Source organism: Xyrauchen texanus, chromosome 49 (assembly GCF_025860055.1).
Source record: "Xyrauchen texanus isolate HMW12.3.18 chromosome 49, RBS_HiC_50CHRs, whole genome shotgun sequence".
In the NCBI taxonomy this organism is placed as follows: Eukaryota; Metazoa; Chordata; class Actinopteri; order Cypriniformes; family Catostomidae; genus Xyrauchen; species Xyrauchen texanus.
Window position 1 is genome coordinate 19,183,331 of NC_068324.1, and position 26,770 is coordinate 19,210,100.

At 36.5% G+C, this 26,770-nt stretch overlaps 1 protein-coding gene across 1 annotated transcript in view; it reads right to left on the minus strand.

The window, feature by feature from the left end:
• The window catches only part of LOC127640165 (harmonin-like), a 34,473-nt gene extending 14,965 nt beyond the window's left edge, over positions 1–19,508 (minus strand). Inside the window, 12 exon segments of the mRNA XM_052122589.1 lie at positions 1,910–2,052; positions 2,482–2,538; positions 2,634–2,693; positions 2,815–2,899; positions 5,189–5,292; positions 5,390–5,447; positions 5,567–5,591; positions 5,898–6,006; positions 7,522–7,660; positions 8,812–8,955; positions 11,658–11,725; positions 19,380–19,508. Coding sequence (XP_051978549.1) covers positions 1,910–2,052; positions 2,482–2,538; positions 2,634–2,693; positions 2,815–2,899; positions 5,189–5,292; positions 5,390–5,447; positions 5,567–5,591; positions 5,898–6,006; positions 7,522–7,660; positions 8,812–8,955; positions 11,658–11,725; positions 19,380–19,415 — 1,028 coding nt within the window. The 5' untranslated portion in view covers positions 19,416–19,508.
• Between the last annotated feature and the right edge of the window lie 7,262 nt (positions 19,509–26,770).

Sequence of the window (26,770 nt, forward strand, 5' to 3'; positions counted from 1 at the left end):
CAGATGTTTTTGTGTATTGTTATGCTTGGTTACTGTTATGTCTGATTTGTGTATTATGTCTGGTATGTGTACTGTTATGTCTGGTTTGTGTATTGTTATGTCTGGTTTGTGTACTGTTATGTCTGATTTGTGTATTGTTATTTCTGGTTTGTGTATTGTTATGTCTGATTTGTGTATTATGTCTGGTTTGTGTAATGTTATGTCTGGTTTGTGTACTGTTATGTCTGATTTGTGTATTGTTATTTCTGGTTTGTGTATTGTTATGTCTGGCTTGTGTATTGTTATGTCTGATTTGTGTATTGTTATTTCTGGTTTGTGTATTGTTATGTCTGGTTTGTGTACTGTTATGTCTGGTTTGTGTACTGTTATGTCTGATTTGTGTATTGTTATTTCTGGTTTGTGTATTGTTATTTCTGGTTTGAGCATTGTTATGCTTGGTTTGTGTATTATTATGTCTGATTTGAGTATTGTTATGTCTGGTTTGTGTACTGTTATGTCTGGTTTGTGTATTTGTATGTCAGATTTGAGTATTGTTATTTCTGGTTTGTGTATTGTTATGTCTGGTTTGTGTATTGTTATGCTTGGTTTGTGTATTTTTATGTCTGATTTGAGTATTGTTATGTCTGGTTTGTGTATTGTTATGCTTGGTTTGTGTATTGTTATGCTTGGTTTGTGTACTGTTATATCTGATTTGTGTATTGTTATTTCTGATTTGTGTATTGTTATGTCTGGTTTGTGTACTGTTATGTCTGATTTGTGTATTGTTATGTCTGGTTTGTGTACTGTTATGTCTGATTTGTGTACTGTTATGTCTGATTTGTGTATTGTTATTTCTGGTTTGTGTATTGTTATTTCTGGTTTGTGTATTGTTATGTCTGGTTTGTGTACTGTTATGTCTGATTTGTGTATTGTTATTTCTGGTTTGTGTATTGTTATTTCTGGTTTGTGCATTGTTATGCTTGGTTTGTGTATTATTATGCCTGTTTTGTGTATTTGTATGTCAGATCTGAGTATTGTTATTTCTGGTTTGTGTATTGTTATGTCTGGTTTGTGTATTGTTATGCTTGGTTTGTGTATTTTTATGTCTGATTTGAGTATTGTTATGTCTGGTTTGTGTATTGTTATGCTTGGTTTGTGTATTGTTATGCTTGGTTTGTGTACTGTTATATCTGCTTTGTGTATTGTTATTTCTGGTTTGTGTACTGTTATGTCTGGTTTGAGTACTGTTATGTCTGATTTGTGTACTGTTATGTCTGATTTGTGTATTGTTATTTCTGGTTTGTGTACTGTTATGTCTGGTTTGTGTACTGTTATGTCTGATTTGTGTACTGTTATGTCTGATTTGTGTATTGTTATTTCTGGTTTGTGTATTGTTATGTCTGTTTGTGTACTGTTATGTCTGATTTGTGTATTCTTAATTCTGGTTTGTGTACTGTTATGTCTGATTTGTGTATTGTCATTTCTGATTTGTGTATTGTTATTTCTGGTTTGTGTACTGTTATGTCTGATTTGTGTACTGTTATTTCTGGTTTGTGTACTGTTATTTCTGGTTTGTGTATTGTTATGCTTGGTTTGTGTATTTTTATGTCTGATTTGAGTATTGTTATGTCTGATTTGAGTATTGTTATGTCTGGTTTGTGTATTTATATGTCTGATTTGTGTATTGTTATGCTTGGTTTGTGTATTTATTTGTCTGATTTGTGTATTTTAATGTCTGATTTGAGTATTTTTATGTCTGGTTTGTCTATTTTTATGTCTGATTTGTGTATTGTTATGTCTGGTTTGTGTATTGTTATTTCTGGTTTGTGTATTGTTATTTCTGGTTTGTGTAGTGTTATGTCTGCTTTATGTATTTTATGTCTGGTTTGTGTATTGTTATGTCTGGTTTGTGCGTGTTTTCTTCACTAACATGTGCTCTTTCTCCTGTTGCTCTTTGATGATTTTGTTGGTCTCTAAAGCAACTCTCTTCTGATGCATTAACTCCTGTCTATCCAGCTCATGTCGAGCTTCAACTGCAAGCCGTTCCTCATCAGTCATAAAAAATTCTCTTCCCTGAAATCAGCAATATTGCACAAATTTACATTCACACACACACACACACACACACACACACACACACACACACACACACACACACACACACACACACACACACACACACACACACACATAATTCAATACATACTTTACAGCTCGCATGCTTGAAGTACTGGATGCTATGTTACGAAACACATAAAATAAGCATAATTTATCATACATTTACCATCTAAAGTATACATTTTGTCCCATTAGAATCACAAAGCAGAACTGTAAAAATAATGACTTTGATTGAGCAAATGGCTTATTTTGTCACACATCCCCTGTGAGAGAGATAGCCTTGTGGTGGAGAGATAGCCTTGTGGTGAGAGAGATAGCCTTGTGGTGGGTCTTTGAGATGTTCTAATGGCAAAGATGTGTAAAGTGTGTTCTCTGGAAACTTACAGCTCCAGTGAGAACAGTAATGGTCAGACTCCTGCTGGTCTTTAACACTCGCACTGCCTGCGAACACACAGAGTAGGCCACATGGTTACCATTTAAACAAGCAGAGTGGGTCAAATTTAATAGTCTGACATTTTCAGCAAGATGCTACTCACATCTTGATGGCTTAAATTGGTGAATTCCACACCATTGACTTCCACAATCTGGTCTCCAACCTACAAGCCGCAGAACACACACACATTAGTGTATTACAAAAGTACATTCTTTACTGTACTGTAGTTCAAGGGAAATTAAAACATACGATTATGTATATTTTAGATATTAAATTCTGTTCACCTGTAAGCCCACTTCTGCTGAAAGTGAACCTGGCTTCACGTTACTCACATAGATGCCTGGTTTCTGAGTTGGTCCACTTGATATGCTGGAAAACAGAGTTCAATCAAAATACAGATTTAGGATCTTTGATGTAAAATCTTGCTTTTCCACTATATGTTTTATATAACATAAGTACAAGATTTATTTTCCAATCGGGGTCTCCCTTATACAAATATATTATACTAAGTTCTTTCATAGCAACCATAGTTTTCATTTGTGAAACCTGTGGAAGGGCGGAGGGCGGTCGGCACCACTGTAACACTCTTGGGTCTGAATGGAGGAGTCAGGAGACAACGAAGCAGTGTAGGCAAGACTTTTTATTTCTCTGCCTCACGTTTCTTACTACAGTCTGTTCACGTAGATTCGATCACATAACAAAATAAATGGTTTACACACGGAGTCCGATCCTAACTCAGCAAGTGTTGTGTTTGTGTTCTCTCTCCAGCATGATCCTCTGCAGTTGACCTTTATCCCTCTCGAAGGCTTGATTAGCCTAATATGGGACCGGGTGTGTAGGATCACGACCCGGTCCCGCCCTCCGCCCTGCCACACTGACCAATTGTATCTTAGCAACTGTTGCGGACTGCCATTTCTCTGACAAAATTAGCCGTTTCCCTTTTAGAACCTTTTTTATAAAATAATTTTATAATGAATTTTCTAGAAATTATACAAAAATATATATAATTTTTTTTTTTTTTAAAACCTTTGTCACTCTCTTTTTTTAATCCTTAAGTAAACCTTGAGAAGAGCATGTTCTGGATTAAACTACCGTATAGGTCAATCCTCATTCCAAAATGAACATGAACAGCAAGGATGCCAACATTTGCTCCAGAGTAATAAATAATATCTTAACATTAAGTCATTTATGTATTGATTCATGTCATAGTAGGAGTCAACATGAAACACGAGAGAATGCGTGATCTCCGCCCTCTTGTAAATGTGCATACTGCTGCAGAACAGAAGCAATGTTTTATAGTTAAAAAGTACTTAAACATTGCACTTTTTTGCACCAAAAGCTTTAGAAGACATTAATATAATCGCTGGTGTCATAAAGATGATGTTTATGCTGACTGTCGGTGATTTCTTGAGCTACAAAATTCGGATCACCATACACCTGCATTGTATGGACCTACAGAGCGGAGATATTCTTCAAAAAATATTTGTTTGTGTTCTGCAGAAGAAAAAAGTCTTCTAAAAGATATTTGGGATATCAGGAGGGTGAGTACATAATGACAGAATTTTCATTTTTGGGTGAACTATCCCTTTAAATTGAATGTGATAATCATTTGCCTTGATTCTGATCTGAGAGTCTCCACAATTTTTAATTACAAACAGTGTAATTGAAAAATGTCTTAAAAACAAAATCAGATAAAATACTTTACAATGTCACTCTTTATTTCAGCCTACGTAAGAATGATATCCATTCAGGTTATGAGAATATTTTGCCAAAAAACGCACCGTTCACCGCAAACTCACGATCATTCCTGTGGAAAGTTCTTTAAAGCTTGTCAGAATGAGCAATGGTAACCAAGGGGGGCGGAGCTTAGCTAAGGGTCAATTGTGGTGTGTGTTGTACTATTATCATTAATATATATAGAAAGAGAGAGAGAGAGAGAGAGAGAGAGAGAGAGAGAGAGAGAGAGAGAGAGACAGATTATTATTATTTTTTTTTTTTCTAAGTTATTGTTACTTATTTAAAAAGCTGCATCCAAATTGCCAGCGGGAAATGAAATAAATAACTGTACTGGACCATAGTAACCATCCTCATAATTTCTATGTTAGGATCAACGTAACTATAACTTCTCTAAATCAAACTATAGCATTTGTGGTGGGAAAATAGTGGCATTAAGTATCTATAAATGACATAGTTATCATAAAATGAAGTACATTCCCTAATAGCTTGTCAGGAAGGAATCTACAACAATGCAACAGTTATTAATGCTACAGTTAATGTAGTAAATCCATGATTATAGGCCATTAACAGGGTGCAAGTGGTAATAATTGGTTTTGTTAGTGTACACTAGTAGTGTATTCAGGTTGATTCAGTAATGTTTGATAAAACAACAACAACAAAAACAAAACAGCAATTTTAAATGATACAGCATGAAGCACATATGTGACTTTTTTTTCCAGTGTTGCTTGCTGTTATCAATGTGATTAAACAAGACTATGCAAAAACCTCATGCTTCATCTTTGCTATAATAAAGATTAATAAAACAGAATTACAATAACATATTAATATTCATAATTACAGCAAACATATTTAAAGATATTGTCCATTATTTTCTATTCCAACAGCAGTATCTGTGAAATACTAATATTTTATCTCCCTTACCTGATTCCCATGCCTTTGGTGCCCACTAAACTGAGGAATACTTTCTTTTCCTTGATCTCTTTCCCTCCTATTGAAGTCAAACCAGCCACACTGTTTTTCCTCTCCTGAGTTGAAACCATAAAAGGAGGGCTTTTTTACAAAACACCTCCAGCTAATTTTAAACAGGATGTCAAATGCAGGGAGAAAGATCCTCCATCTTACCCCTGACTCAGACACAAACTGATCCACAAACTGCCACTTCACAGGGTCATCAGTTGAGCTGAGTTTTAAAAATGATTTCAAGACAATATAATTATGGGAAAAGACAATAAGAATTATAGCAGTTCATGTCTACAAATGTCTGAAAATGCTGCTTAATTGAAGCTTTGATACAATTACCTCTTGACTGGAATCATTCCTACATCTGTAAAGAAATGTTACCGTAGGACTAATCAATAAATCAATAAAAAATGAATAAATAATATATTTTGACAATGACAATCCCAATAATTCACAACCTTTAAGAAAGATATAATGTAAGTTTCTTAATTTCTTGTTAAGCTGTTAAATTAATCACAATTTAGCTGTGATTGAATTACTTTAACTCAAAATCAATTTGTCAACCCTGGTAGAATCAGGGCTATTCACTTTTGCTCAACGTAATAAAGTCAGCTCTGTAGATGACGATTTAATGCCAGCGAATGCAATCTGAACGTGATAGGGGTCTTACGGCGGACTTTCAGAGACACAATCTTCTTGGTCTTGATGAGGTGGATGACCTCCTCGTGAATACAGGAGGAGATGGAGTAGCCGTTAATACGCACGATCTCATCGCCAACCTGAAAAACAGCACACATGACATTAATATGACTTATTATTAAACGTACTAGTAAAATCTTAATTATATTATAGCTTTTGGGTACAAATCCACATGTACAAATGGATTTTAGTTGTTCTGGTTATCCTGGTGTGTTAAATATCAAACCAGCCACTTCTCAGTCAATAAGAAAACAATGAGCAGCTAAAAGGCTACTTTATATTTATTTATTATATATTTACTTAAAGTGATTTATTATCATTTAAATTTTATATTACTTAGTATTTGTTAATTATATATTTTTTTACAAGCCATTGTCATTGTTTCACATGAGTACATAATGCAAATTATTTAAATAATGAAAGTATGTGATATTTATCAATGTACTGGATGGATGGATTGTTTTTGTTAAATGAAAATTAAAACTGACTGTTCACATTTTTACCAGGCCTTCATCATATTTTTGGTACCTTTCAAATCCATAAAAAAAAAAAAAAAAAGCAAATTATTACATGTTGATAACTATGATAATCTTAACAAAGATTATTTGGTGTAAAGTACTTCTATAATTTTTTCAAAGATTACAGCTGTCCCACTTATTATTGTGCTGCCCCCCAATAATTTTGCCCCTAATAAAGATTTTTTTTCCCCAAAAGTTTGAGTACTTGTTAGCCAAGTTGACAAAAGTGTCACTGAAGGGCATGCTTGAGATCAAAACAAGTGCTGTTAAAAGGAAGCAAAGACAATTTAATTAAATCTGTAATTTTGCCAAATCATGCAAAAAAAAAAAAAAAAAATATTATTATTGTGTGAATTCAGGATATATAAAGTGCTATGAAAGCTATTAAAATAGCCTTAGCAAGACAAAAGAGTGTTTTTTTTTTTTTTTCACAAACATAACAAATTACATTTCCATCAGTGTCATTTCAGAATTCTATTAAAAACAATACAGTATTTGAGATGTGCTGGAAATTACACTGTGGTGGGAACTTTCATGACTTTCAGAAAAATAATGACAAAAATGACATTTAATATCCTCTGATGCATGTACATGCACTGTTTGGCAAACATGGCTTTTCTGTGGCATTTTAAGCTAGGAGAAATCTAGGTGAAAAACAAACCTCAAAAGGTACAAGTTTTCAAATGTCAAAGTCACTGTTATCATATAGTTTGCCACTCAGCACTCTACACCACATAGTGAGCATTAATCATGGCCACAGAGAAAAACAGTACTAAAAAAACAATACCCTGACTCACACAATGTACAAGAAGAGTGTGTCTTTGAATCAGAGGAAGAAGTTAAAAAGCTTATTACTCCTCCTAGTGGAAATATCATGCATTGATCAAGACATTTTTGCATGTCCATGTGCATCCCAAGAGTGGAACATAATTTACTGAAACATTTAAATATTATTTGCGGAAATACAGAGATGTTAGCTAGGTAGCTGGACATTTATTACCTGTAATACAATTGTTATAACAATGCTATTAAAATATAACAATTTTTAAGCTGCAATACAAGAGTTTATTCTCTTACCTGCAGGCCGACATTTCCTGCCTGTCCATCCTTGACTATCTGTGAGATAAAGAGCCCACAACCGAACTCAAGACCCCCGCGCACACTCAAACCTAGACCCTCAGGGTGTATCCGGTCCAAACGCACTTCCTTCAACTTCCTGTGAAAATTTGATTTGAAAAATCAACATGAGACTTCCTTATTTGTATGTCCCAATTTTGCTTAAATAACACGATCATGTTATCCAGCATGATTTGAGCAGGTTTCAAAGACCACAACGAACTACAACAACTGTGCATTTTATTCACTATCACACAAATCATGAATATGGGTGTTTACGACTCTATAAACACTTATTTTTGCTCTATGACTCACACACTGCTAAGTCATGATATCAAAACACGTTTACTTTAATGCATCATTTGAAAAACTATACATTTTTACACTTGTATGACAGACTCACCTACATTTACACAATAATTCCAACGTGATTATCTCCCGTGGTAACTCAACTGATAGCGTGCTGACTTCAGACTCTGAAGTATGCTGTTCAAACCCAGCCAAACATGCAAACTGACATGTGAGACGAAAGTGTCATAAAAGCAACGTGAAATGACGTTGTTGCTTCAAAACATTTGCTTTTCGTGTCACATCAGCTTTTAGGACGCAATTGGTTAGGTATAAATTAAAGTTTTAGGTTAGGGAGGAGGTACGTTTTACTCATTTAAACCTCCATATAGCATTCACTTTTAAAACCTTTTCTGATTACGACACAATTTCACTCGCTTTTGGTGCCCCCTGCAGGACATTCTGGAAAACTGCAGAAAAACGTGTAATAAGGCCTGTAATTTTGTTTTGCAAAGATGTTGCCATGGTCAAGTAATGTTCAAAAGACCAGGCTGATATTTTAAGAGGAAGGGTTTTCCTCAATGTGAAAATCAACAATTTCAAGCTTTGAAAGACATCATTCTGTAAAGAAACAGCTCTCTGATACCGTGGGGACAGCAAGAAAAACAGAATCCAGTTCACTGTGACACTATTACCACTGCGCATCAGACGCGGTTGAATACACCTTCTCTCTGTGTGCTCATAAAAGCGTTCCTTTACCACGACTGACCGAGCACGAGAGGAAACAATTCTCCTCTTTGGAGATGAAAAGGGTGGCGGTCACTCTACCTTGTCCTCTCTCTTTTCAATGTTCTTTATGTCTTTATTCCCTCTTACGTTATTCATTCATGGAAAGATTTCCAGACTTCTGAGAACTGCCACACATGTCATTTTGCTCTGCTTCTCTAACTCTTTCTCTCTCACCTGGATCTCTTGGGTGTGAGCTGATCATACTGCACTTGGTGTTTGAGGGGAATCAGGGGTCTGATTGCCTCGAACAGTGGAAGGCGTTTGGGCTCATTGATTACCAGCTTCAGGTCCCCAACCAGGACAGGCAGGTCCATTGACCTAAAGGGCAGAACAATTAAATGTGGACCTGATTGAAAGCATGCAATGGGGAGGGAGGAATAATTCTCAGCTACATTAGAGGAGCAAAGTTTCCATCAATAAATCCAGACAATGTGCATTATGTATTAATTACCTACACTATTGTTAGTAAAGCACTGAAATACAGTAGAACTGATATGAAACATTTCAGTTTATACATTTTAAACTGTATAAACTGATATGGTCACTGATATATTATGCATCTAAAGGGAATGTATGCTATAACAGAACAACGTGAAGGTGCATGAGATACAACAGAATGGATTTTGATTAGGTAAGAGGCATTCATTTAATGAATTTGAAGGTAAAATAAACGATTATTATTTTTTAAATATAAATCACTGAAGCCTCTTGGACCTCTAATATCTCAACAGAATAAGCATTTAATTTATTCTGCATTTTTTATTTGCTGCTTTACATACATGTTTAGTTATAAGAACAGGTTATGAATTTCAAGTCAGCTGCTTAATGAATCATTGATATTCCACTCCTGACTCAGATATCAGAGACAATGGGAACTGGGAGAATGGCTGCCCTTGAATGCAGGGAGGACAGTGGAAATGATCTGATCCAAGACAGACTGAGAAGCACTGTGTTGCTTTTCCATTAGATTAAGGCTCTCATTCCTGTTAAATGAAGTAACACTGCCCTGTGCAGCCGAGCAATGGTGTGTTGACTTGCACAAAAGACCACAAATAAAGACCTAAAGGATTGTTTCCCTTGTATTCAGCGTATCTTATTATTGCACACAGATAGACACTGAATACTGTTGTTCTTTCATATTGTCCATGCAGTTTTCATTTAATCAATTAAATACCAGACTGTTAAAAGTAGTTACCTGCAATTCACCCAAAAATCTAAATTCTTTCACTTATTTTCACTTTCATTCATTTACCCTCATGCCATCCTTGATGTGTATGACTTTCTTTCTTCAGCAGAACACAAACAAAGATTTTTAGAAACATCTGTATGTCCACAAATGCAAGTGAATGGTGACAAGACCTTTGTAGCACCATAAATCACATAAAGGCAGTATAAAATCAATTCTTAAAGGGTTAGTTCACCCAAAAATTGTAATTATCCCATAATTTACTCACCCTCAAGCCATCCTAGTTGTATATGACTTTCTTCTTTCAGCCAAACACAATCAGAGTAATATTAAAAAATATCCTGGCTCTTCCCAGCTTTATAATCAGAATGAATGGTACCGGTAACGGCCGTCCAAACATTCACTGGCTTCGTCTATCCTCTCTTCTGCGTTCATCACTTCGGAGCTCATACGCCGGAACTTGACTCTCTCATGAACGTGTGGACGACCATTACCAGAAGACAGTGATTATAGTTATAAATATGGATATTTTTCTCACAAAAACGCATCACTTCACTTCAGAAGGCTTTATTAACCCCCTGAAGTCGTATGGATTGTTTTTTGATGGATGGATGCGCTTTTTTGGGCTTAAAAATTTAAGGTATAATTCACTCCAGTTATAAAGCTTGGAAGATCCAGGATATTTTTTCATATAACTCAGATTGTGTTTGACCTAGGATGGCTTGAGGGTGAGTACATTGGGATCATTTTTATTTTTGGGTGAAATAACCCTTTAAGACTCCAGTGTTTAAATCCATATCTTCAGAAGCGATATAATAGGTGTGGGTGAGAAACAAAACAATATTTAAGTCATTTTTTACTCTTAATCTCAACTTTAACTTTCACTTTCAGATTTAAAAGTTAAACTCAACATGTGACTTTCAGATGTAAAATTGAAAGTGGAGATTTAGAGTAAAAAAAGGACTTGAAGATTGCTCTGTTTCTCAAACACACTTATTATATCACTTCTGAAGATTTGGATTTAACCACTGGAGTCTTATGGAATCCTTTTATGTCACCATTCACTTGCATGGTATGGACCTACAGAGCTGAAATATTCTACTAAAAACTTTGTTTGTGTTCTGCTGAAGAAAGGAAGTCATACACATCTGGGATAGCATGAGGGTGAGTAAATTATGAGAGAATTTTCATTTTTGGGATTCATTTCTACCGTATCTAACTCTTGGTTTTGTTGGTGTAACCTAATGTATACAGGTTGATTTAGTGATGTTAAATAACATTTATGTCTAACAAGTTAATTTAGATGTTACCACATGAAGCAATTTTTATTTATTTTTTTAGTGTAGGACTATTGACTATTGAAATTACTCCACATTATTTATTTTATCAGCATTGAAAAACTAGCCATTTCTTAGACTAGTAAAACATTACCAAACTCTCCTAGTTCACATTAAATTCATAATTTAATGATGCATGTAAATTTTCTTTGGAAAATGTAAGTGCAAAATTTGACGGCACAATGTTAGGGTTTTGTGGTGGTTGCCAGGTTGTTTCTATGTGGTTGCCAATGGGTTTTGAGAGGTCTTTAGTGTTTTTGCAAGTTGTTGATGCCAAAGGTTGTAAATCCAATCAAAGTGAACAGTATTTTGGTGCAAATTCATGAGTGTATTGGTAATATTCAGATAAATAATAATTAATTGTAAATCAATTTCAATGCTTAATTTTTTAAATTTTGTAAAATAAAAAAGTGTACTGTTTTGGTTCAACAGAATGCATTGATGTCCAATGTAAAATCTGGGTTGAAAAGCAAAACTGTATTTGAGAGTGGACTCACTGATGGTACATGCGCAGAACATCGTAGAGATAGTCCTTTTCTGCTTCATTCTCAATCAACAACTCCACCTGCACAACACAAACACACAAACCTCCAAATCAGATCATCATTAACAATCACAAAGTCAATGCTAGTCACGTCTTTACCTGGTGGCGGCTAATCTGCTGTAGAAATGTTTTGAGGAAGCGCTTTGGCCAGTCAATGATGTAATACATCCCTCTCTCACTGAGCGAGAGACCAAGACGGAAGGTAGGAAGAAGGTAGAGTGAGGAGAGAGGTCAAGAGAGAGAAAAAAGGTGGAGTAACCACTGCGATTCTTTCAACGTCTCTCAGATTAGCCTATGCTGTCTTTTGTTGTTTGGATAGGTCAGGTGGATCTTTTCCAGTATTGTGAGCAGCATAAGTTCAGTTCTGCTCCATTGGACCTGTTAATGTTCCTGGGCTCAGGTAAAAAAGGATTATCATGCTAACAGTGTCACCTTACAAAGTGTGCTGGTGCGGTTACCATAAGAATTAAAATGTGAAGTTAATATGTTAAATATCTAGTTCAAATTCAAAATGTAAAAGCTAATGATGATGATAATATTAATAATAATAATATAATTAATTAAATGATAAAAAAAATCACACAATGATGACTAAGACCTTACAGCTTTATTAATTCATCATATAGCATCATTTCTTGTATAGCAGCTTTGAAACGATGTCTGTTCTCGCGCTATACAAATAAAAATGACTTGGCTTGACTAATAATAATAATAATTTGAAGCATATAATCAATAAAATAATACAAATCATTATTATTTAAAAAAATATGAATATTAACTGTAATGTTTTTCATATTTTATTAAATATGTTATACATTTTTATTGTTTTTATTTATAAATACACAGTATGACTGTATATTAATATACACTCACCTAAAGGATTATTAGGAACACCTGTTCAATTTCTCATTAATGCAATTATCTAATCAACCAATCACATGGCAGTTGCTTCAATGCATTTAGGGGTGTGGTCCTGGTCAAGACAATCTCCTGAACTCCAAACTGAATGTCAGAATGGGAAAGAAAGGTGATTTAAGCAATTTTGAGGGTGGCATGGTTGTTGGTGCCAGACAGGCAGGTCTGAGTATTTCACAATCTGCTCAGTTACTGGGATTTTCACGCACAACCATTTCTAGGGTTTACAAAGAATGGTGTGAAAAGGGAAAAACATCCAGTATGTGGCAGTCCTGTGGGAGAAAATGCCTTGTTGATGCTAGAGGTCAGAGGAGAATGGGCCGACTGATTCAAGCTGATAGAAGAGCAACTTTGCCTGAAATAACCACTCGTTACAACCGAGGTATGCAGCAAAGCATTTGTGAAGCCACAACACGCACAACCTTGAGGCGGATGGGCTACAACAGCAGAAGACCCCACCGGGTACCACTCATCTCCACTACAAATAGGAAAAAGAGGCTACAATTGGCAAGAGCTCACCAAAATTGAACAGTTGAAGACTGGAAAAATGTTGCCTGGTCTGATGAGTCTCGATTTCTGTTGAGAAATTCAGATGGTAGAGTCAGAATTTGGCGTAAACAGAATGAGAACATGAATCCATCATGCCTTGTTACCACTGTACAGGCTGGTGGTGGTGGTGTAATGGTGTGAGGGATGTTTTCTTGGCACACTTTAGGCCCCTTAGTGCCAATTGGGCATCGTTTAAATGCCACGGCCTACCTGACCATGTCCATCCCTTTATGGCCACCATGTACCCATCCTCCGATGGCTACTTCAAGCAGGATAATGCACCATGTCACAAAGCTCAAATCATTTCAAATTGGTTTCTTGAACATGACAATGAGTTCACTGTACTAAAATGGCCCCCACAGTCACCAGATCTCAACCCAATAGAGCATCTTTGGGATGTGGTGGAACGGGAGCTTCGTGCCCTGGATGTGCATCCCACAAATCTCCATCAACTGCAAGATGCTATCCTATCAATATGGGCCAACATTTCTAAAGAATGCTTTCAGCACCTTGTTGAATCAATGCCACATAGAATTAAGGCAGTTCTGAAGGTGAAAGGGGGTCAAACACAGTATTAGTATGGTGTTCCTAATAATCCTTTAGGTGAGTGTAGAATACATGTGCACACACAAAATCAAAAAAATGTATCTATGTAAAATCTTGAATTGCATAAGGCGAACCCTTGCATCTCTAGATGCAGACTTTAGAATCCTAAACCACACTAGCTAATTTAAACGATTACCTCCCATGCTAAATTGAAATCTTTCTCCTATAATCTCTTGAGAAACGTTAAAGTTCTGTCCCCCAAACTCTGAATTAGCAGGGAGTAATACACTGATGGATGTGTGTGCCACTCCAAAAAACAATACAGAGCAGGTGGCGCAACTGTAAATACCTATTCAATTGAGATCTAGGAATCCCAAAATGTTGAAGCAAATTTTTAAAAGATCTAAATCAGACAAATTTGCTGAGAATAAAATGCCCAAATACTTAATGCCCTGTTTGAGCCACTGGAAGGCACCTGGCTGGAAAGCCGTTACTGGGCTGTCAAAGCCAAAGCTTCGGATATACACCAATTGATTTTGTATCCTGAGAACTTAGAAAAGGAATTAATAATTCTGTGGAGGCAAGGTGTACACTCACCTAAATGATTATTAGAAACACCTGTTCAATTTCTCATTAATGGGAAAGAAAGGTGATTTAAGCAATTTTGAGCGTGGCATGGTTGTTGGTGCCAGATAGGCCGGTCTGAGTATTTCACCAGATTTCAACCCAATAGAGCATCTTTGGGATGTGGTGGAACGGGAGCTTCGTGCCCTGGATGTGCATCCCACAAATCTCCATCAACTGCAAGATGCTATCCTATCAATATGGGCCAACATTTCTAAAGAATTCTTTCAGCACCTTGTTGAATCAATGCCACGTAGAATTAAGGCAGTTCTGAAGGCGAAAGGGGGTCAAACACAGTATTAGTATGGTGTTCCTAATAATCCTTTAGGTGAGTGTATATCTAGTAGTGTCAGCGACAAATAATAAAATATCATCTGTGTAAAGCAAAAGCTTATGCCTCATACCTCTGGCCACCAACCTTGGAAAATCATCCTCCTTTCTTATTGAGGCTGCTAATGGTAACAGGGCCAGACAGAACAATAAGGGGGAAAGAGGGCAACCCTGCCAGGTACCCCTATCCAGAGTAAAATAATCTTAAATCAATCCATTTGTGTGTACCACCACTACAGGGTGTCTATAAAGTAACTTAATCCATCCAATAAAGGTTTTCCTGAACCCATATATTTCCAACATCTTAAAAAATAATCCTATTCTACCATATCAAACGCCTGTTCAGCATCAAGTGAGATGGCTTTGACCAGAGTCTGATCATTCGCCACTGACCACATGATATTGATGAAATGCCTAATGTTATCAGAAGAGCTGCAGCCTGAATAAACCCCACCTAATCTACATTTACATTTATGCATTTGGCAGACGCTTTTATCCAAAGCGACTTACAGAGCCCTTATTACAGGGACAATATCCCCAGAGCAACCTGGAGTTAAGTGCCTTGCTCAAGGACACAATGGTTGTGGCTGTGGGGATCGAACCAGCATCCTTCTGATTAACAGTTATGTGCTTTAGCCCACTACACCACCACCACTCCTTACTCTAAATGTATAAGAGATGTCATAACTTAATCGGTTAGCCAACATTTTTGACAATATTTTTACATCTAGCTAGATCAGGGAAATTGGATGGTAACTCTTACACGCGCTTGGATCTTTGTCCTTTTTAAGAAACAGGCTGATCCGGGCTTGTGTCACGGTTGCAGAAGCTTTCCATTCTTTAATGATTCTGTATAAACTTCTAACAAAAGTGGAGCCAGTTCTGTAGCATAAGATCTATAAAATTCAGCAGCAAAGCCGGTGAGGCCCCCAGGGCCTTATTACTTCACCAAACTCCTCCAAGGTTATCTCAGAATCAAGAGAATTTTTTTTTAGCTCAGTCATCAGTTTAGGGAGTTCTAATGGTTCCACAAAGTTCCTAATATCTTCATCAGTATACAAAGACGTGGAACTATAAAGATCAAGTTCAAATTCTTTAAATGCATTTTAATATCAATGGCCGAATTTAATATTTCCCCACCAGCAGAGTTCATTGAGGGTATGGTAGAAAAAGACACTCTCTGCTTTATGTATATAGCCAAAAGCATCCCTGATTTGTCCCATGACTGTTTTGCCCTGAATAGACAAAATGCCACCTTCCACGAGAAAATTTTATTATGTCTGTATTTCAATCAGGTCAATTCTCTGAGGCCATCAGATGACATTCAGTCCTTCAGCTCTGCCTCGGCACTTTTAATATTCCCTTCCAAATCCACAAATTCTCATGCTTTGGATTTATTTGGTGAATGATGCACACTCTATGATCTGGCCCCTAAGAACTGCCTTAAGTGCCTCCCAAGCCACACCTAAAGAGGATACTGAGGACCAGTTCGTCTCCATCATGTGGCAACACCTGTAAACTCACCAGGGTGTAATCTGAGACTAAGATGTTTCCAATTAAGCAATCAACAACAGATGACATGAGGGACCTCTCTATTCTAGAATAAATATTATGGACTGATGAAAAAAATGTATAGTCCCTACAAGATGGGTTCATAAAATCTCCAAATATCTGTAAGGCCAAGATTTTTACACATCCTGAGAAGCATCAATGTTGCTCTAGGGGCTTGCACATTTTTGCTTCACTATGATCAAGGACTGAGTCCAACAAAAGTCTCCTCCAAATATTATATCATGAGGTGTGCCAGTGGCTTGAAACATCCCTGCAAGATCTAAAAAAAGCCCTGACCATCAGCGTTAGGTGCGTAAATATTAGCCAAAATCAAACTTTGCCCCTGAATTTCAGCTAAAACAATAATGACTCTTCCTAATTCATTTTTAATCTGTTTGAGAAATTTGAATTGTAGATGTTTACTTATCAATGTAATGACTCGTCTTACTCGAGCCACTAGGCAGCAACAAGAAAATCATCAAATGGCTCACTTACTCCAATGTCTATATGAAGGACATTGCTTGCTGTGGGCATGTAAATTCTTTATGGCCATTATTAGCATCTATTCATTCTGGCCAGAAACATCAGTGCAAAAGCGACCTTCCGTTGATCTAAGTGATTCTTGCATTTCTTGAATCGATCACGTTTCTCTATTGTTGAATTTGCAAAATATGGGAACAAGAAAATTCTGTGGTTCTTCCAAGAAAGCCTTCCTTTACTCCTCACCTCACATAACACAAGATCTTTATTGGATGATCTCAGAAACTTGGCCAGAATTGATTAGGGCTTGTCTCCCTCAGCAGACCTCCAAACCAGGACCCTGTGTGCTCGCTCGATTTCCAGCTTATGGCCTTTTATGTCGAGCAGATTCAGAAAGAGTCCGTCTAGGAATTTTACCATTTCTCTGCCTTCCTCATGCTCAGGAATTCTGATCATTTGGATGTTGTTTCATTGATTACGATTCTCTAAATCCTCCTGTTTTTCCCAAATGCACTGCAAGTATATCTTGGTCACCAGTGGGTTACCAGCTAATTCCCTCTCCGATGACTCCAGATAATCGATCCTTTTCTTGACGTCCCCCATTCTTGTAACCAGCTCAGTGAATTTCATCTACATGGAAGTGATCAATCGTCGTATTACAGCCAGATCCTCCAAGTCTACGATGACCTTCTCCAGCATTGCAGACATACTCGACAGCTGATGCTGAAACTCTCCTGCCACACCATCCAAGTCCCTGGTCTGCGGCCTTGTCAGGGTTATCAGCTTGAACACAATAGTTTCTTTTAATATCTCCAGAGCCCTAGGATTTTTAATTCTTTGACATAATGTCTTCATAAAACCGTTAAGAATCAGGGTGTATCAAATCTCACCCGTTTCTGACATAAAAAAGTATTAAAATCTAATAAGGATCATGCAGGGATCACTGTTCACACGACAGAACCTCGCATGGCGTCACACGACTGTTTGATTCACTGCTTATTTTTTTAAGAAATAATAATTGAAGATTATTTCAAACTACTTATGTCAACATTTCTTTTTTCACCATATTTTAAAACAAAATTGTTTTAATTGCTTATTTTTAAGAAATCATATTAAAACATTATTTCAAACAACTTAAGCCAACATTTTTCCTTTTATACCAATACTTTTTTATATGACAGTTTTATTTTATTTATTTTTAACTGTCTATATTAATAATTTTATTTATTTCTTAATACATTTTTTACTTAAAGCCCACCAAAAAAAATTATAATATCAGGATGACTCTGAACTCAAAATTTTTATGTTGATATTAGTAGAGGTGTCTTCAAGAAAAGTTTTGTGTGAATTGCATTTTTTATGTCTTTTTTAATAACTTAATAATAATTTAATAAATCTAGACAATACATATATACATATATATATATATATATATATATATATATATATATATATATATATATATATATATATACACACATACACACTACCGGTCAAAAGTTTGAGTTGCGGTAACACCCTGGGATGCTTTTTAAACATCTATGTTGGTCACTTATTATCTGCATTTCTTTATTATTTGGTCCAAGTCATCAATTTCAAAAACTTTTTTTTTTTTTTTATTAAATTTTAGTTTTATCATGAAGTAAATTAATATGGTGGCACAATTATATTTTTGTCTACAAAACTAGTTTCAAACATTTATACAGCTTCTATTTTAAGATCATCAGAAACATCTCAGTCAAGTATTTCAAAAGTTTTGACCGGTAGTGTATATAAAAATGATTCATGATACAATTGCTCAAGAGCATAAAAAGATCTGTTGAATAGAAAAGTAAATGTAAATGTGTTTCTTTTATAGTGTGGCAAAGCCACCCCTATCTACAGACAATAAAAGAGGCCCAGTGATACATTTTGCAATCCATTCCGCCTGACAGCACATCTCTGTCACTGCATCTAACAAGGTGGAAAACTGTTCATTGTATCTGTCAGTGCACCACAAAACAATTGGCACAATTCTAATATTACACATTTGGAAATCCTCGGTATTTCTGCATGGTGCTTCAAAATAGTATGAGCATTGACAATAGGATGGCAATTAAATCATCCAGTTCAAAGCCACAACATAAATCTACTGTACACAACAACAACGGGATAATTTAACGTTTATATAGCAAAAAGAAAATGTATACCTTTTCTACACTAGCTCATATACAACAGTACACATATTTTCAGCCAATCATAAGCACGTCCACATGGTGACGTCACTTCTATCTTTAGACCTGAAACTGTTGGCTACCTTTAACCGCACATTTGGCTTACGTAAATTAAATGGGACAAAATTCCTCATTCAAGCGAAAAATTATAGTTACAAGTTTAATATTATCACTGTATTCAAGAAAATAGCGTCTAAATAAGCACCACAAACGTAATTAGAAATATGATGATGTATGATGGAATTAGAACTTTTGGAAGCCTTTTCAGCGCAAAACGATCGTTATCAACCGAATAACGACGGGTGTTGTATAAACAATAATTGTCGGAAGCTTTACGAATGTTTATTTTATAATTTCCGAAACATTTCATAACGCAAAAAGCTCTTCCGGCGTCTCTTCCGAAAATAGACAAGTTGAAATAATGATAAACAAGAATGTAAGAATAAAATAACATTTTAAAAGTTCACCTTATGTCGAAATTCCCTCGCCACTTTCCGCTCCATGCTGTACAGCGGCTGTTCTCAGAAGTGACGGTCAGTTTGTTTGCGCCTCAGTCAGCCCGGTTAACACGTCTCTTCTCTGAGCGGATGGTGGAGTATCAGCGCCGGCCAGAGGTCGATACCTGCTGGCTGCTGCTGTTGGGTTTATTAGCCTACACGCCAAATTATTTCTGAAATTAAATGATACAATAATTTTGTCATGTGACAGTGGTCCCACAGTATTTGGACACTTACGCCACCCTTTGAAATTCATGTATATGAATGTAATTGCATTATATTACAAGAGGAATTATATAAAAGAAATAAAGCACAATCACAAATTTAAAGCAAAAACAAACAAACAAATAAATACATAATAATAATAAAAAATCCCAATACATTTTTAAATCTGGCTGTCTTTTTATTTAGTCTGCCTGTCTGTCTGTCTGACTATTTGTCTCTGACAGTCTGTGTCTGTCACATCTATCTATCTATCTATCTATCTATCTATCTATCTATCTATCTATCTATCTATCTATCTATCTATCTATCTATCTATCTATCTATCTATCTATCTATCTGTCTGTCTGTCTGTCTGTCTGTCTGTCTGTCTGTCTGTCTGTCTGTCGTGATTGAGGATATTGATATTTCAACCATTGATATTTCTTTGTAATGTACCATTTACAAAGTGCATAAGCAGTTATTGTGTAGACAAAACAGGACATCAAGTGCTTACAGTTTCGATCAATTTCTACATTGCGCCTTTCATTTCACAGTTTGTTTTTGTGCTGTGTAATTATAATGCACAGTATTTTACCCAGATTCTGTGTGTGTTCTAGAGTATCCCTGCTGTTTATGGGGGTTTAGTAATTATCATTATTTATAACCATGACAAAACATTAGGGCCTAAGACCACACACATTCACAGGATAATGTGTATGCTCGTATGTGTCCTTCGGTTAGTGCTGGCATGTTCTTTTACGTTGGTGAGTATGTGTGTGTGGCAGAGAGATTGTATGAGTGTGTGTGGAGTGCTCATTTCAGGGGAAGCAGGTTGGCCCCTGCTGGTTCAGCTGTTAGCAGAGTGGTACTCTTGGGGTGTTCGAGTCCCTGCGCTGACCCAAAGGCTTACAGAGAGGGATTACAGCCTGTAATACTATCTCATCACCCACCATCAAAACACAAAGACATTCAGAACTTAAGAGGGATTGAGCAGAACCATGATTCCAAGACTGAATTAAGGACAAAAATCTAGATTTTAAGCATGTAAATTAATGTTAGAGAAGAGTGTGAAGAATATTAAACTTGCTTTTATTTATTTTACTTTTTTAAGAAAAACTGTGAGCTACATTTCTTAACAAATTCTTTACTTTTTTTTAGGCTCCTGCAACAAACATCTTCAGCCAATCTTGGCATCCCGTGGGTCCAAAAGTCCACATTGAAAACCTTAAAAAAATTTAAAGAAAGAAAAGTTATAACATATAATAAGAAATATATTCAGATTCTGCACTATAAGCTGCACTAATCAAATGAAAGCAAATTTGTGACATCAACCATTTGTAAAACTTTGTACAAAAGGTCATATTTCCTTTTTTCTATTAAAGCGCACAAGATTTTAAATTGTAAAAATCATGCTGGATAACGTGGATCATCAGGTTTTGCACAAACTGGACAGTCCATATCAGCTTGACGGCATTCTGTCATTAAAATAAAAGGGAGCATATCAATATTGAAAAATTCTCAAATTTGTCCACATCTTTTAATTCAGCTTTTCACTTAAATTGTTATGCTGATAACATAATCTGTAATGGGGGAAAAAACATTGCAAAAAAAAAAAATTATACATTTTTATATAATAATAATAATAATAATAGTTTCAGACTTTTGGAACACAATACGGACCATAATGTCTCTTCACTATAAAGTTCAGACAAATGGTTATATGGTCATTGACCTCTAGGTGGCAGTATGGGAAAGCAGGTCTGCTGACCCAGACATGCCCCAGTCATCCCTCAAGTTAGTTCATACCCATGCATCACAGCAATGACTAGAAAGATTTCTACAAAGTAACGACTGCATATTCCTCTATTATTTCCACTCTTACTTATCAATTAAAGGTATATAGGTCACTCCAAAATGAAAATCCTGTCTTTATTTACTTGGACTTCCAAACCCATTTCAATACGGGATGAGGGTCTCCCTCAAGCATTTCGTCATCTGAATGGGGGGAGGGTGCGTTTGAGCATTTTGCCACTTCAAAAAGGGAACATAATGCCTTCAGTACATGGTCCTGTAGTACAATAGTACAACAGACATCCTGTACGGGACATTGTGATTTCAGGCAAAATACAGGATGTAATATGGGACAGTTGGCAACCCTACTTGCCATACAACAACAGTTCATAGAGAACATGTCTTTCAAGCTTCAAAAAGGACAAAAACACACACACAAAAAACAAACAAACAAAAAAACTTTAAGTATAATAAAAGCAGATCATAAGATTTGTGTGCTACAGAAAATCATGTGCTTGTGGTCATGTCCAGAATCAGTTATATGGTTTATTATGGAAAAGGAGTTACATGTTGGTCTGTTTCTCACACTTAATCAATTGTATCGCTTTAGAAGACATGGATTAAACCCCTCAAGTCGTATGGATTGCCTTTATGCTGCCTGCATAACCTTTCTGCAGCTTAAAAGTGTTGGCACCTATTGACTTGCATTGTGTGGATATATTCACATCATCTCTTCATCAAAATATCTTTATTTGTTTTTCACAGAAAAAAGTAAATGATAAGGGAATTATAATTTTTGGTGAACTATTCTTTAAGACTAGAGAAGACTTGGAATGTAGCGCTTAAGTACTTACGCAATAGTTCACTTTTTTGTTGGTTTAACTATTCCTTTAAATGGCACTTGCAAGGCATTGTTTTGTCACTATCATGAACTGTCCTTGTATGGCAAGAGCTGTGTATAAAAAAATTATACTTTTGTGTTTCATTTAAAAATGACAGAATCCATGTTTGGAACAACATGTAGGTGAGTAAATTATTTTTTTTACATTTTTGGGTGAACTGCTCCTTTAAGATTATTTCAGCCATTTTATTAAGTTGGATCAGGAACAATGAAGTTTCAGGTTTAAATTTTAAGCTTTTTACTTTTGCTCCTTTTCAAATCTGCTACAAACTTCCTGTCAGCTACCACCCAAGCCCTCACACCCCAAGATCACAGGAAGAGCCACATTGTGAAGGTGTTGAAAGGGAACAGGCAAATGTGTTAGGCTAGCACTTATGCTAAATGCCCTTGCACCTCAAAGAATGTGTGTGGCTCAAGGTGTGTGCCTCTGCCAACTAAACATGTGGCCTACAGTGTGAGTTGGTATAACGTACTAAGAAAACATTTCTAATGAAAATGCAAAATGCAATATTCTGCCACCATGCTAGGGTGTTGTCAGTGGTTATCAGGGTGTTGCTATGTGGTTGCTAAGAAGTTCTTAGTGGTTTCAGAGAGCACTATTATCCAGAGACAGGGCACTTGTATTAAAATAAATGGGAGAAATGGGAACACTTCATATAGCGGATGTAGACAAGAAAGTCCTGCTTTACATGTAAAAGAGCCAATCACCTTTAAGATACAGATTTTCTGTCAACTCAAGCACGCGCATGTGCATTAGCTGGACCAGCCTGAAAAATAGTGTTTTATTTTTTTTTTGCACGATCTGAGCCAAAGTATCTACATTTATTATACCATTGTTGTCAGATTTTACTGGTGATTTCAAATATGTTCTTTGATTATACTCTTGACAAACTGTTTTGGAGATGTCGGTCTTTCCCCATTCAAGTATATACAGGAGAAACTCGAAAAATTCGAATATCGTGCAAAAGTTCATTAATTTCAGTAATTCAACTTAAAAGGTGAAACTAATATATTATATAGACTCATTACAAGCAAAGTAAGATATTTCAAGCCTTTATTTGATATAATTTTGATGATTATGGCTTACAGCTTACGAAAACCCCAAATTCAGAATCTCAGAAAATTAGAATATTGTGAAAAGGTTCAGTATTGTAGGCTCAAAGTGTCACACTCTAATCAGCTAAACACCTGCAAAGGGTTCCTGAGCCTTTAAATGGTCTCTCAGTCTGGTTCAGTTGAATTCACAATCATGGGGAAGACTGCTGACCTGACAGTGCAGAAAACCATCATTGACACCCTCCACAAGGAGGGAAAGCCTCAAAAGGTAATTGCAAAAGAAGTTGGATGTTCTCAAAGTACTGTATCAAAGCACATTAATAGAAAGTTAAGTGGAAGGGAAAAGTGTGGAAGAAAAATGTGCACAAGCAGCAGGGATGACCGTAGCCTGGAGAGGATTGTCAGGAAAAGGCCATTCAAATGTGTGGGGGAGCTTCACAAGGAGTGGACTGAGGCTTCAAATGTCGTATTCCTCTTGTCAAGCCGCACCTGAACAACAAACAACATCAGAAACGTCTTACCTGGGCTAAAGAAAAAAAGAACTGGTCTGTTGCTCAGTGGTCCAAAGTCCTCTTTTCTGATGAGAGCAAATTTTGCATCTCATTTGGAAACCAAGGTCCCAGAGTCTGGAGGAAGAATGGAGAGGCACACAATCCAAGATGCTTGAAGTCCAGTGTGAAGTTTCCACAGTCTGTGTTGGTTTGGGGAGCCATGTCATCGGCTGGTGTTGGTCCACTGTGCTTTATTAAGTCCAGAGTCAACGCAGTCGTCTACCGGGACATTTTAGAGCACTTCATGTTTCCTTCAGCAGACAAGCTTTATGGAGATGCTGACTTCATTTTCCAGCAGGACTTGGCACCTGCCCACACTGCCAAAAGTACCAAAACCTGGTTCAATGACCATGGTATTACTGTGCTTGATTGGCCAGCAAACTCGCCTGACCTGAACCCCATAGAGAATCTATGGGCCATTGCCAAGAGAAAGACGAGAGACATGAGACCAAACAATGCAGAAGAGCTGAAGGCCGCTATTGAAGCATCTTGGTCTTCCATAACACCTCAGCAGTGCCACAGGCTAATAGCCTCCATGCCACGCCGCATTGATGCAGTAATTAATGCAAAAGGGGCCCAAACCAAGTACTGAGTACATATGCATGATTATACTTTTCAGAGGGCCGACATTTCTGTATTTAAAATCCTTTTTTTTTTATTGATTTCATGTAATATTCTAATTTTCTGAGATTCTGAATTTGGGGTTTTCATAAGCTGTAAGCCATAATCATCAAAATGATATCAAATAAAGGCTTGAAATATCTTACTTTGCTTGTAATGAGTCTATATAATATATTAGTTTCACCTTTTAAGTTGAATTACTGAAATTAATGAACTTTTGCACGATATTCAAATTTTTCGAGTTTCACCTGTAAGAGCTACACATTTATCCACAGAAAATAGCTGCACGGAAGCATAGATGGCAGCCGAGTGGACTGATTTACCTTTAAATGGATATGGTAGTTTTTACCATGTTACTATGCAGTTGATAATTGCCTGGTCCAAGTCCAAAGGGTCCGCCCTTAAATCTCTATAATATTCTGGGTAGGGTTGCACCAGCTGTGCGTAAGTTCTCACGTAACTTAGGATGTAAAGCTCACACTAAGGGCTTAGTAACTACTAGTTAGTTTGTTACTAAGTCAGTGCTTAATTCAGTTGCACCACCTGTTCTTAAGGCAGAACTTAACTAGTAGGTCGTAAGCTCTCCTTAAAGTGCTGTGTAGTCGCACAGAATGACATATTTGATTTGTAATCCAATCAGCAGCCTTCAAATTTGTGAACAGGAACCACGCACATCATTTAAAGCTGCTTCCTTACGTGAACTGTCAAAACAAATACGTACAATCTAAAAATATATATTATCACAGTACACATTTAATTTAAAATAACGTAACGCAACACACACTTGGAGGCTTGGAGAGAGTGCGCTGTTTCGGTCTATTCCATGTTGGATATCAGTCGATATCAAATCAGTTATCCGCATTATTCCCTCTCTTTTAAACCGCAAACGAGCATATATGTTCACATCATCATAGATATCCAAAGGATTATGTCTGTCTCATAAAACTCGTCGATGAATTTGCGGTTCATTATCTTCATTATCAATGATAATCTCATAGATGTACTCTAATCTGGCTGCGATCTCATTCCATCTATTTGTTATTCACGGGCTAAGGCTGCCATAAATATTTAGTTTATATGTAGGGTTACGTCCTACATAAGTTTAACGATGCAACGTTCAAATATTTAGTAGTGTGTAAATTGTGACTTAGTGCTCATTTATGGAGTGGTGGTGGCGTAGTGGGCTAAAGCACATAACTGTTAATCAGAAGGTATCTGGTTCAATCCCCACGGCCACCACCATTGTGTCCTTGAGCAAGGCACTTAACTCCAGGTTGCTCTGGGAGAATTGTCCATGTAATAAGTGCACTGTAAGTCGCTTTGGATAAAAGCATAAATGCATAAATGTACAATTATGCAACAACTAGGTTAAGTTTGAATTTACGCACAGCTGGTGCAACCTGTTGGAAGTCTGGTTGGTCTTGAGGGAATGAACATGCAGGAAGTTCATTGAAGAGGCATGCGGTACAGAATTCTGTGACACACCCACAGTGTTGTTGTGGCCTGGATATCAGATTCCTACACAGGGCAATTCAAAACCAATTCCTCCATCAACCTCTCTGCGTGACAAATTAGGAGCTGCCTACAACTCTGCTGAAGAGCAAAAACAAAAGGGAATACAGACATGTTTTGTGATAAACACGTTGTGTTTGTGTAGCTATGGCTAAGTTGCATGTTCAAAACAGCATTGGAGACTTTTTATTCTTATTTTTAAAATATAGATTTTAATAGTTGTGTGGTATATCAGTCTAAGATCAAAGTGACTGTTTAGAGCTTTGGGAAGTAAAAATTATGAATACTCTGTCATATGAGATATTTAAAGGAGTACATTTTGCACTGCATCTTTTTTTACTTGTACTGACACATAGTGGTGTGGATGTAGCATCACGCAAAAACATTTGTTGACACTCACCAGTGCCATTGTAGAAATGTGATATTAGCAGTCAGCCATGATTTATTTATTCCATGAGCAAAAGTGGCCAATAATGTGGGGGTTATCAAGTCATAATGAGAAATATATGGCTTGTCATGTGATCTCAACATTGAGGCCACCAATGAGGCGGTCCAGCACCGTGTACAATTAAGCAGTTTCTGTTGAGCTACTGATATGATTGGAGTCTTCATCTTATGTGAGTGTACATCATTTTTAAACACAATTCTTGAAATATATATGAATCCATTAATTGGTAAGACTTTTTTATGAAGAAACAAATGAGTGCACCTTTAAGGAAATATAA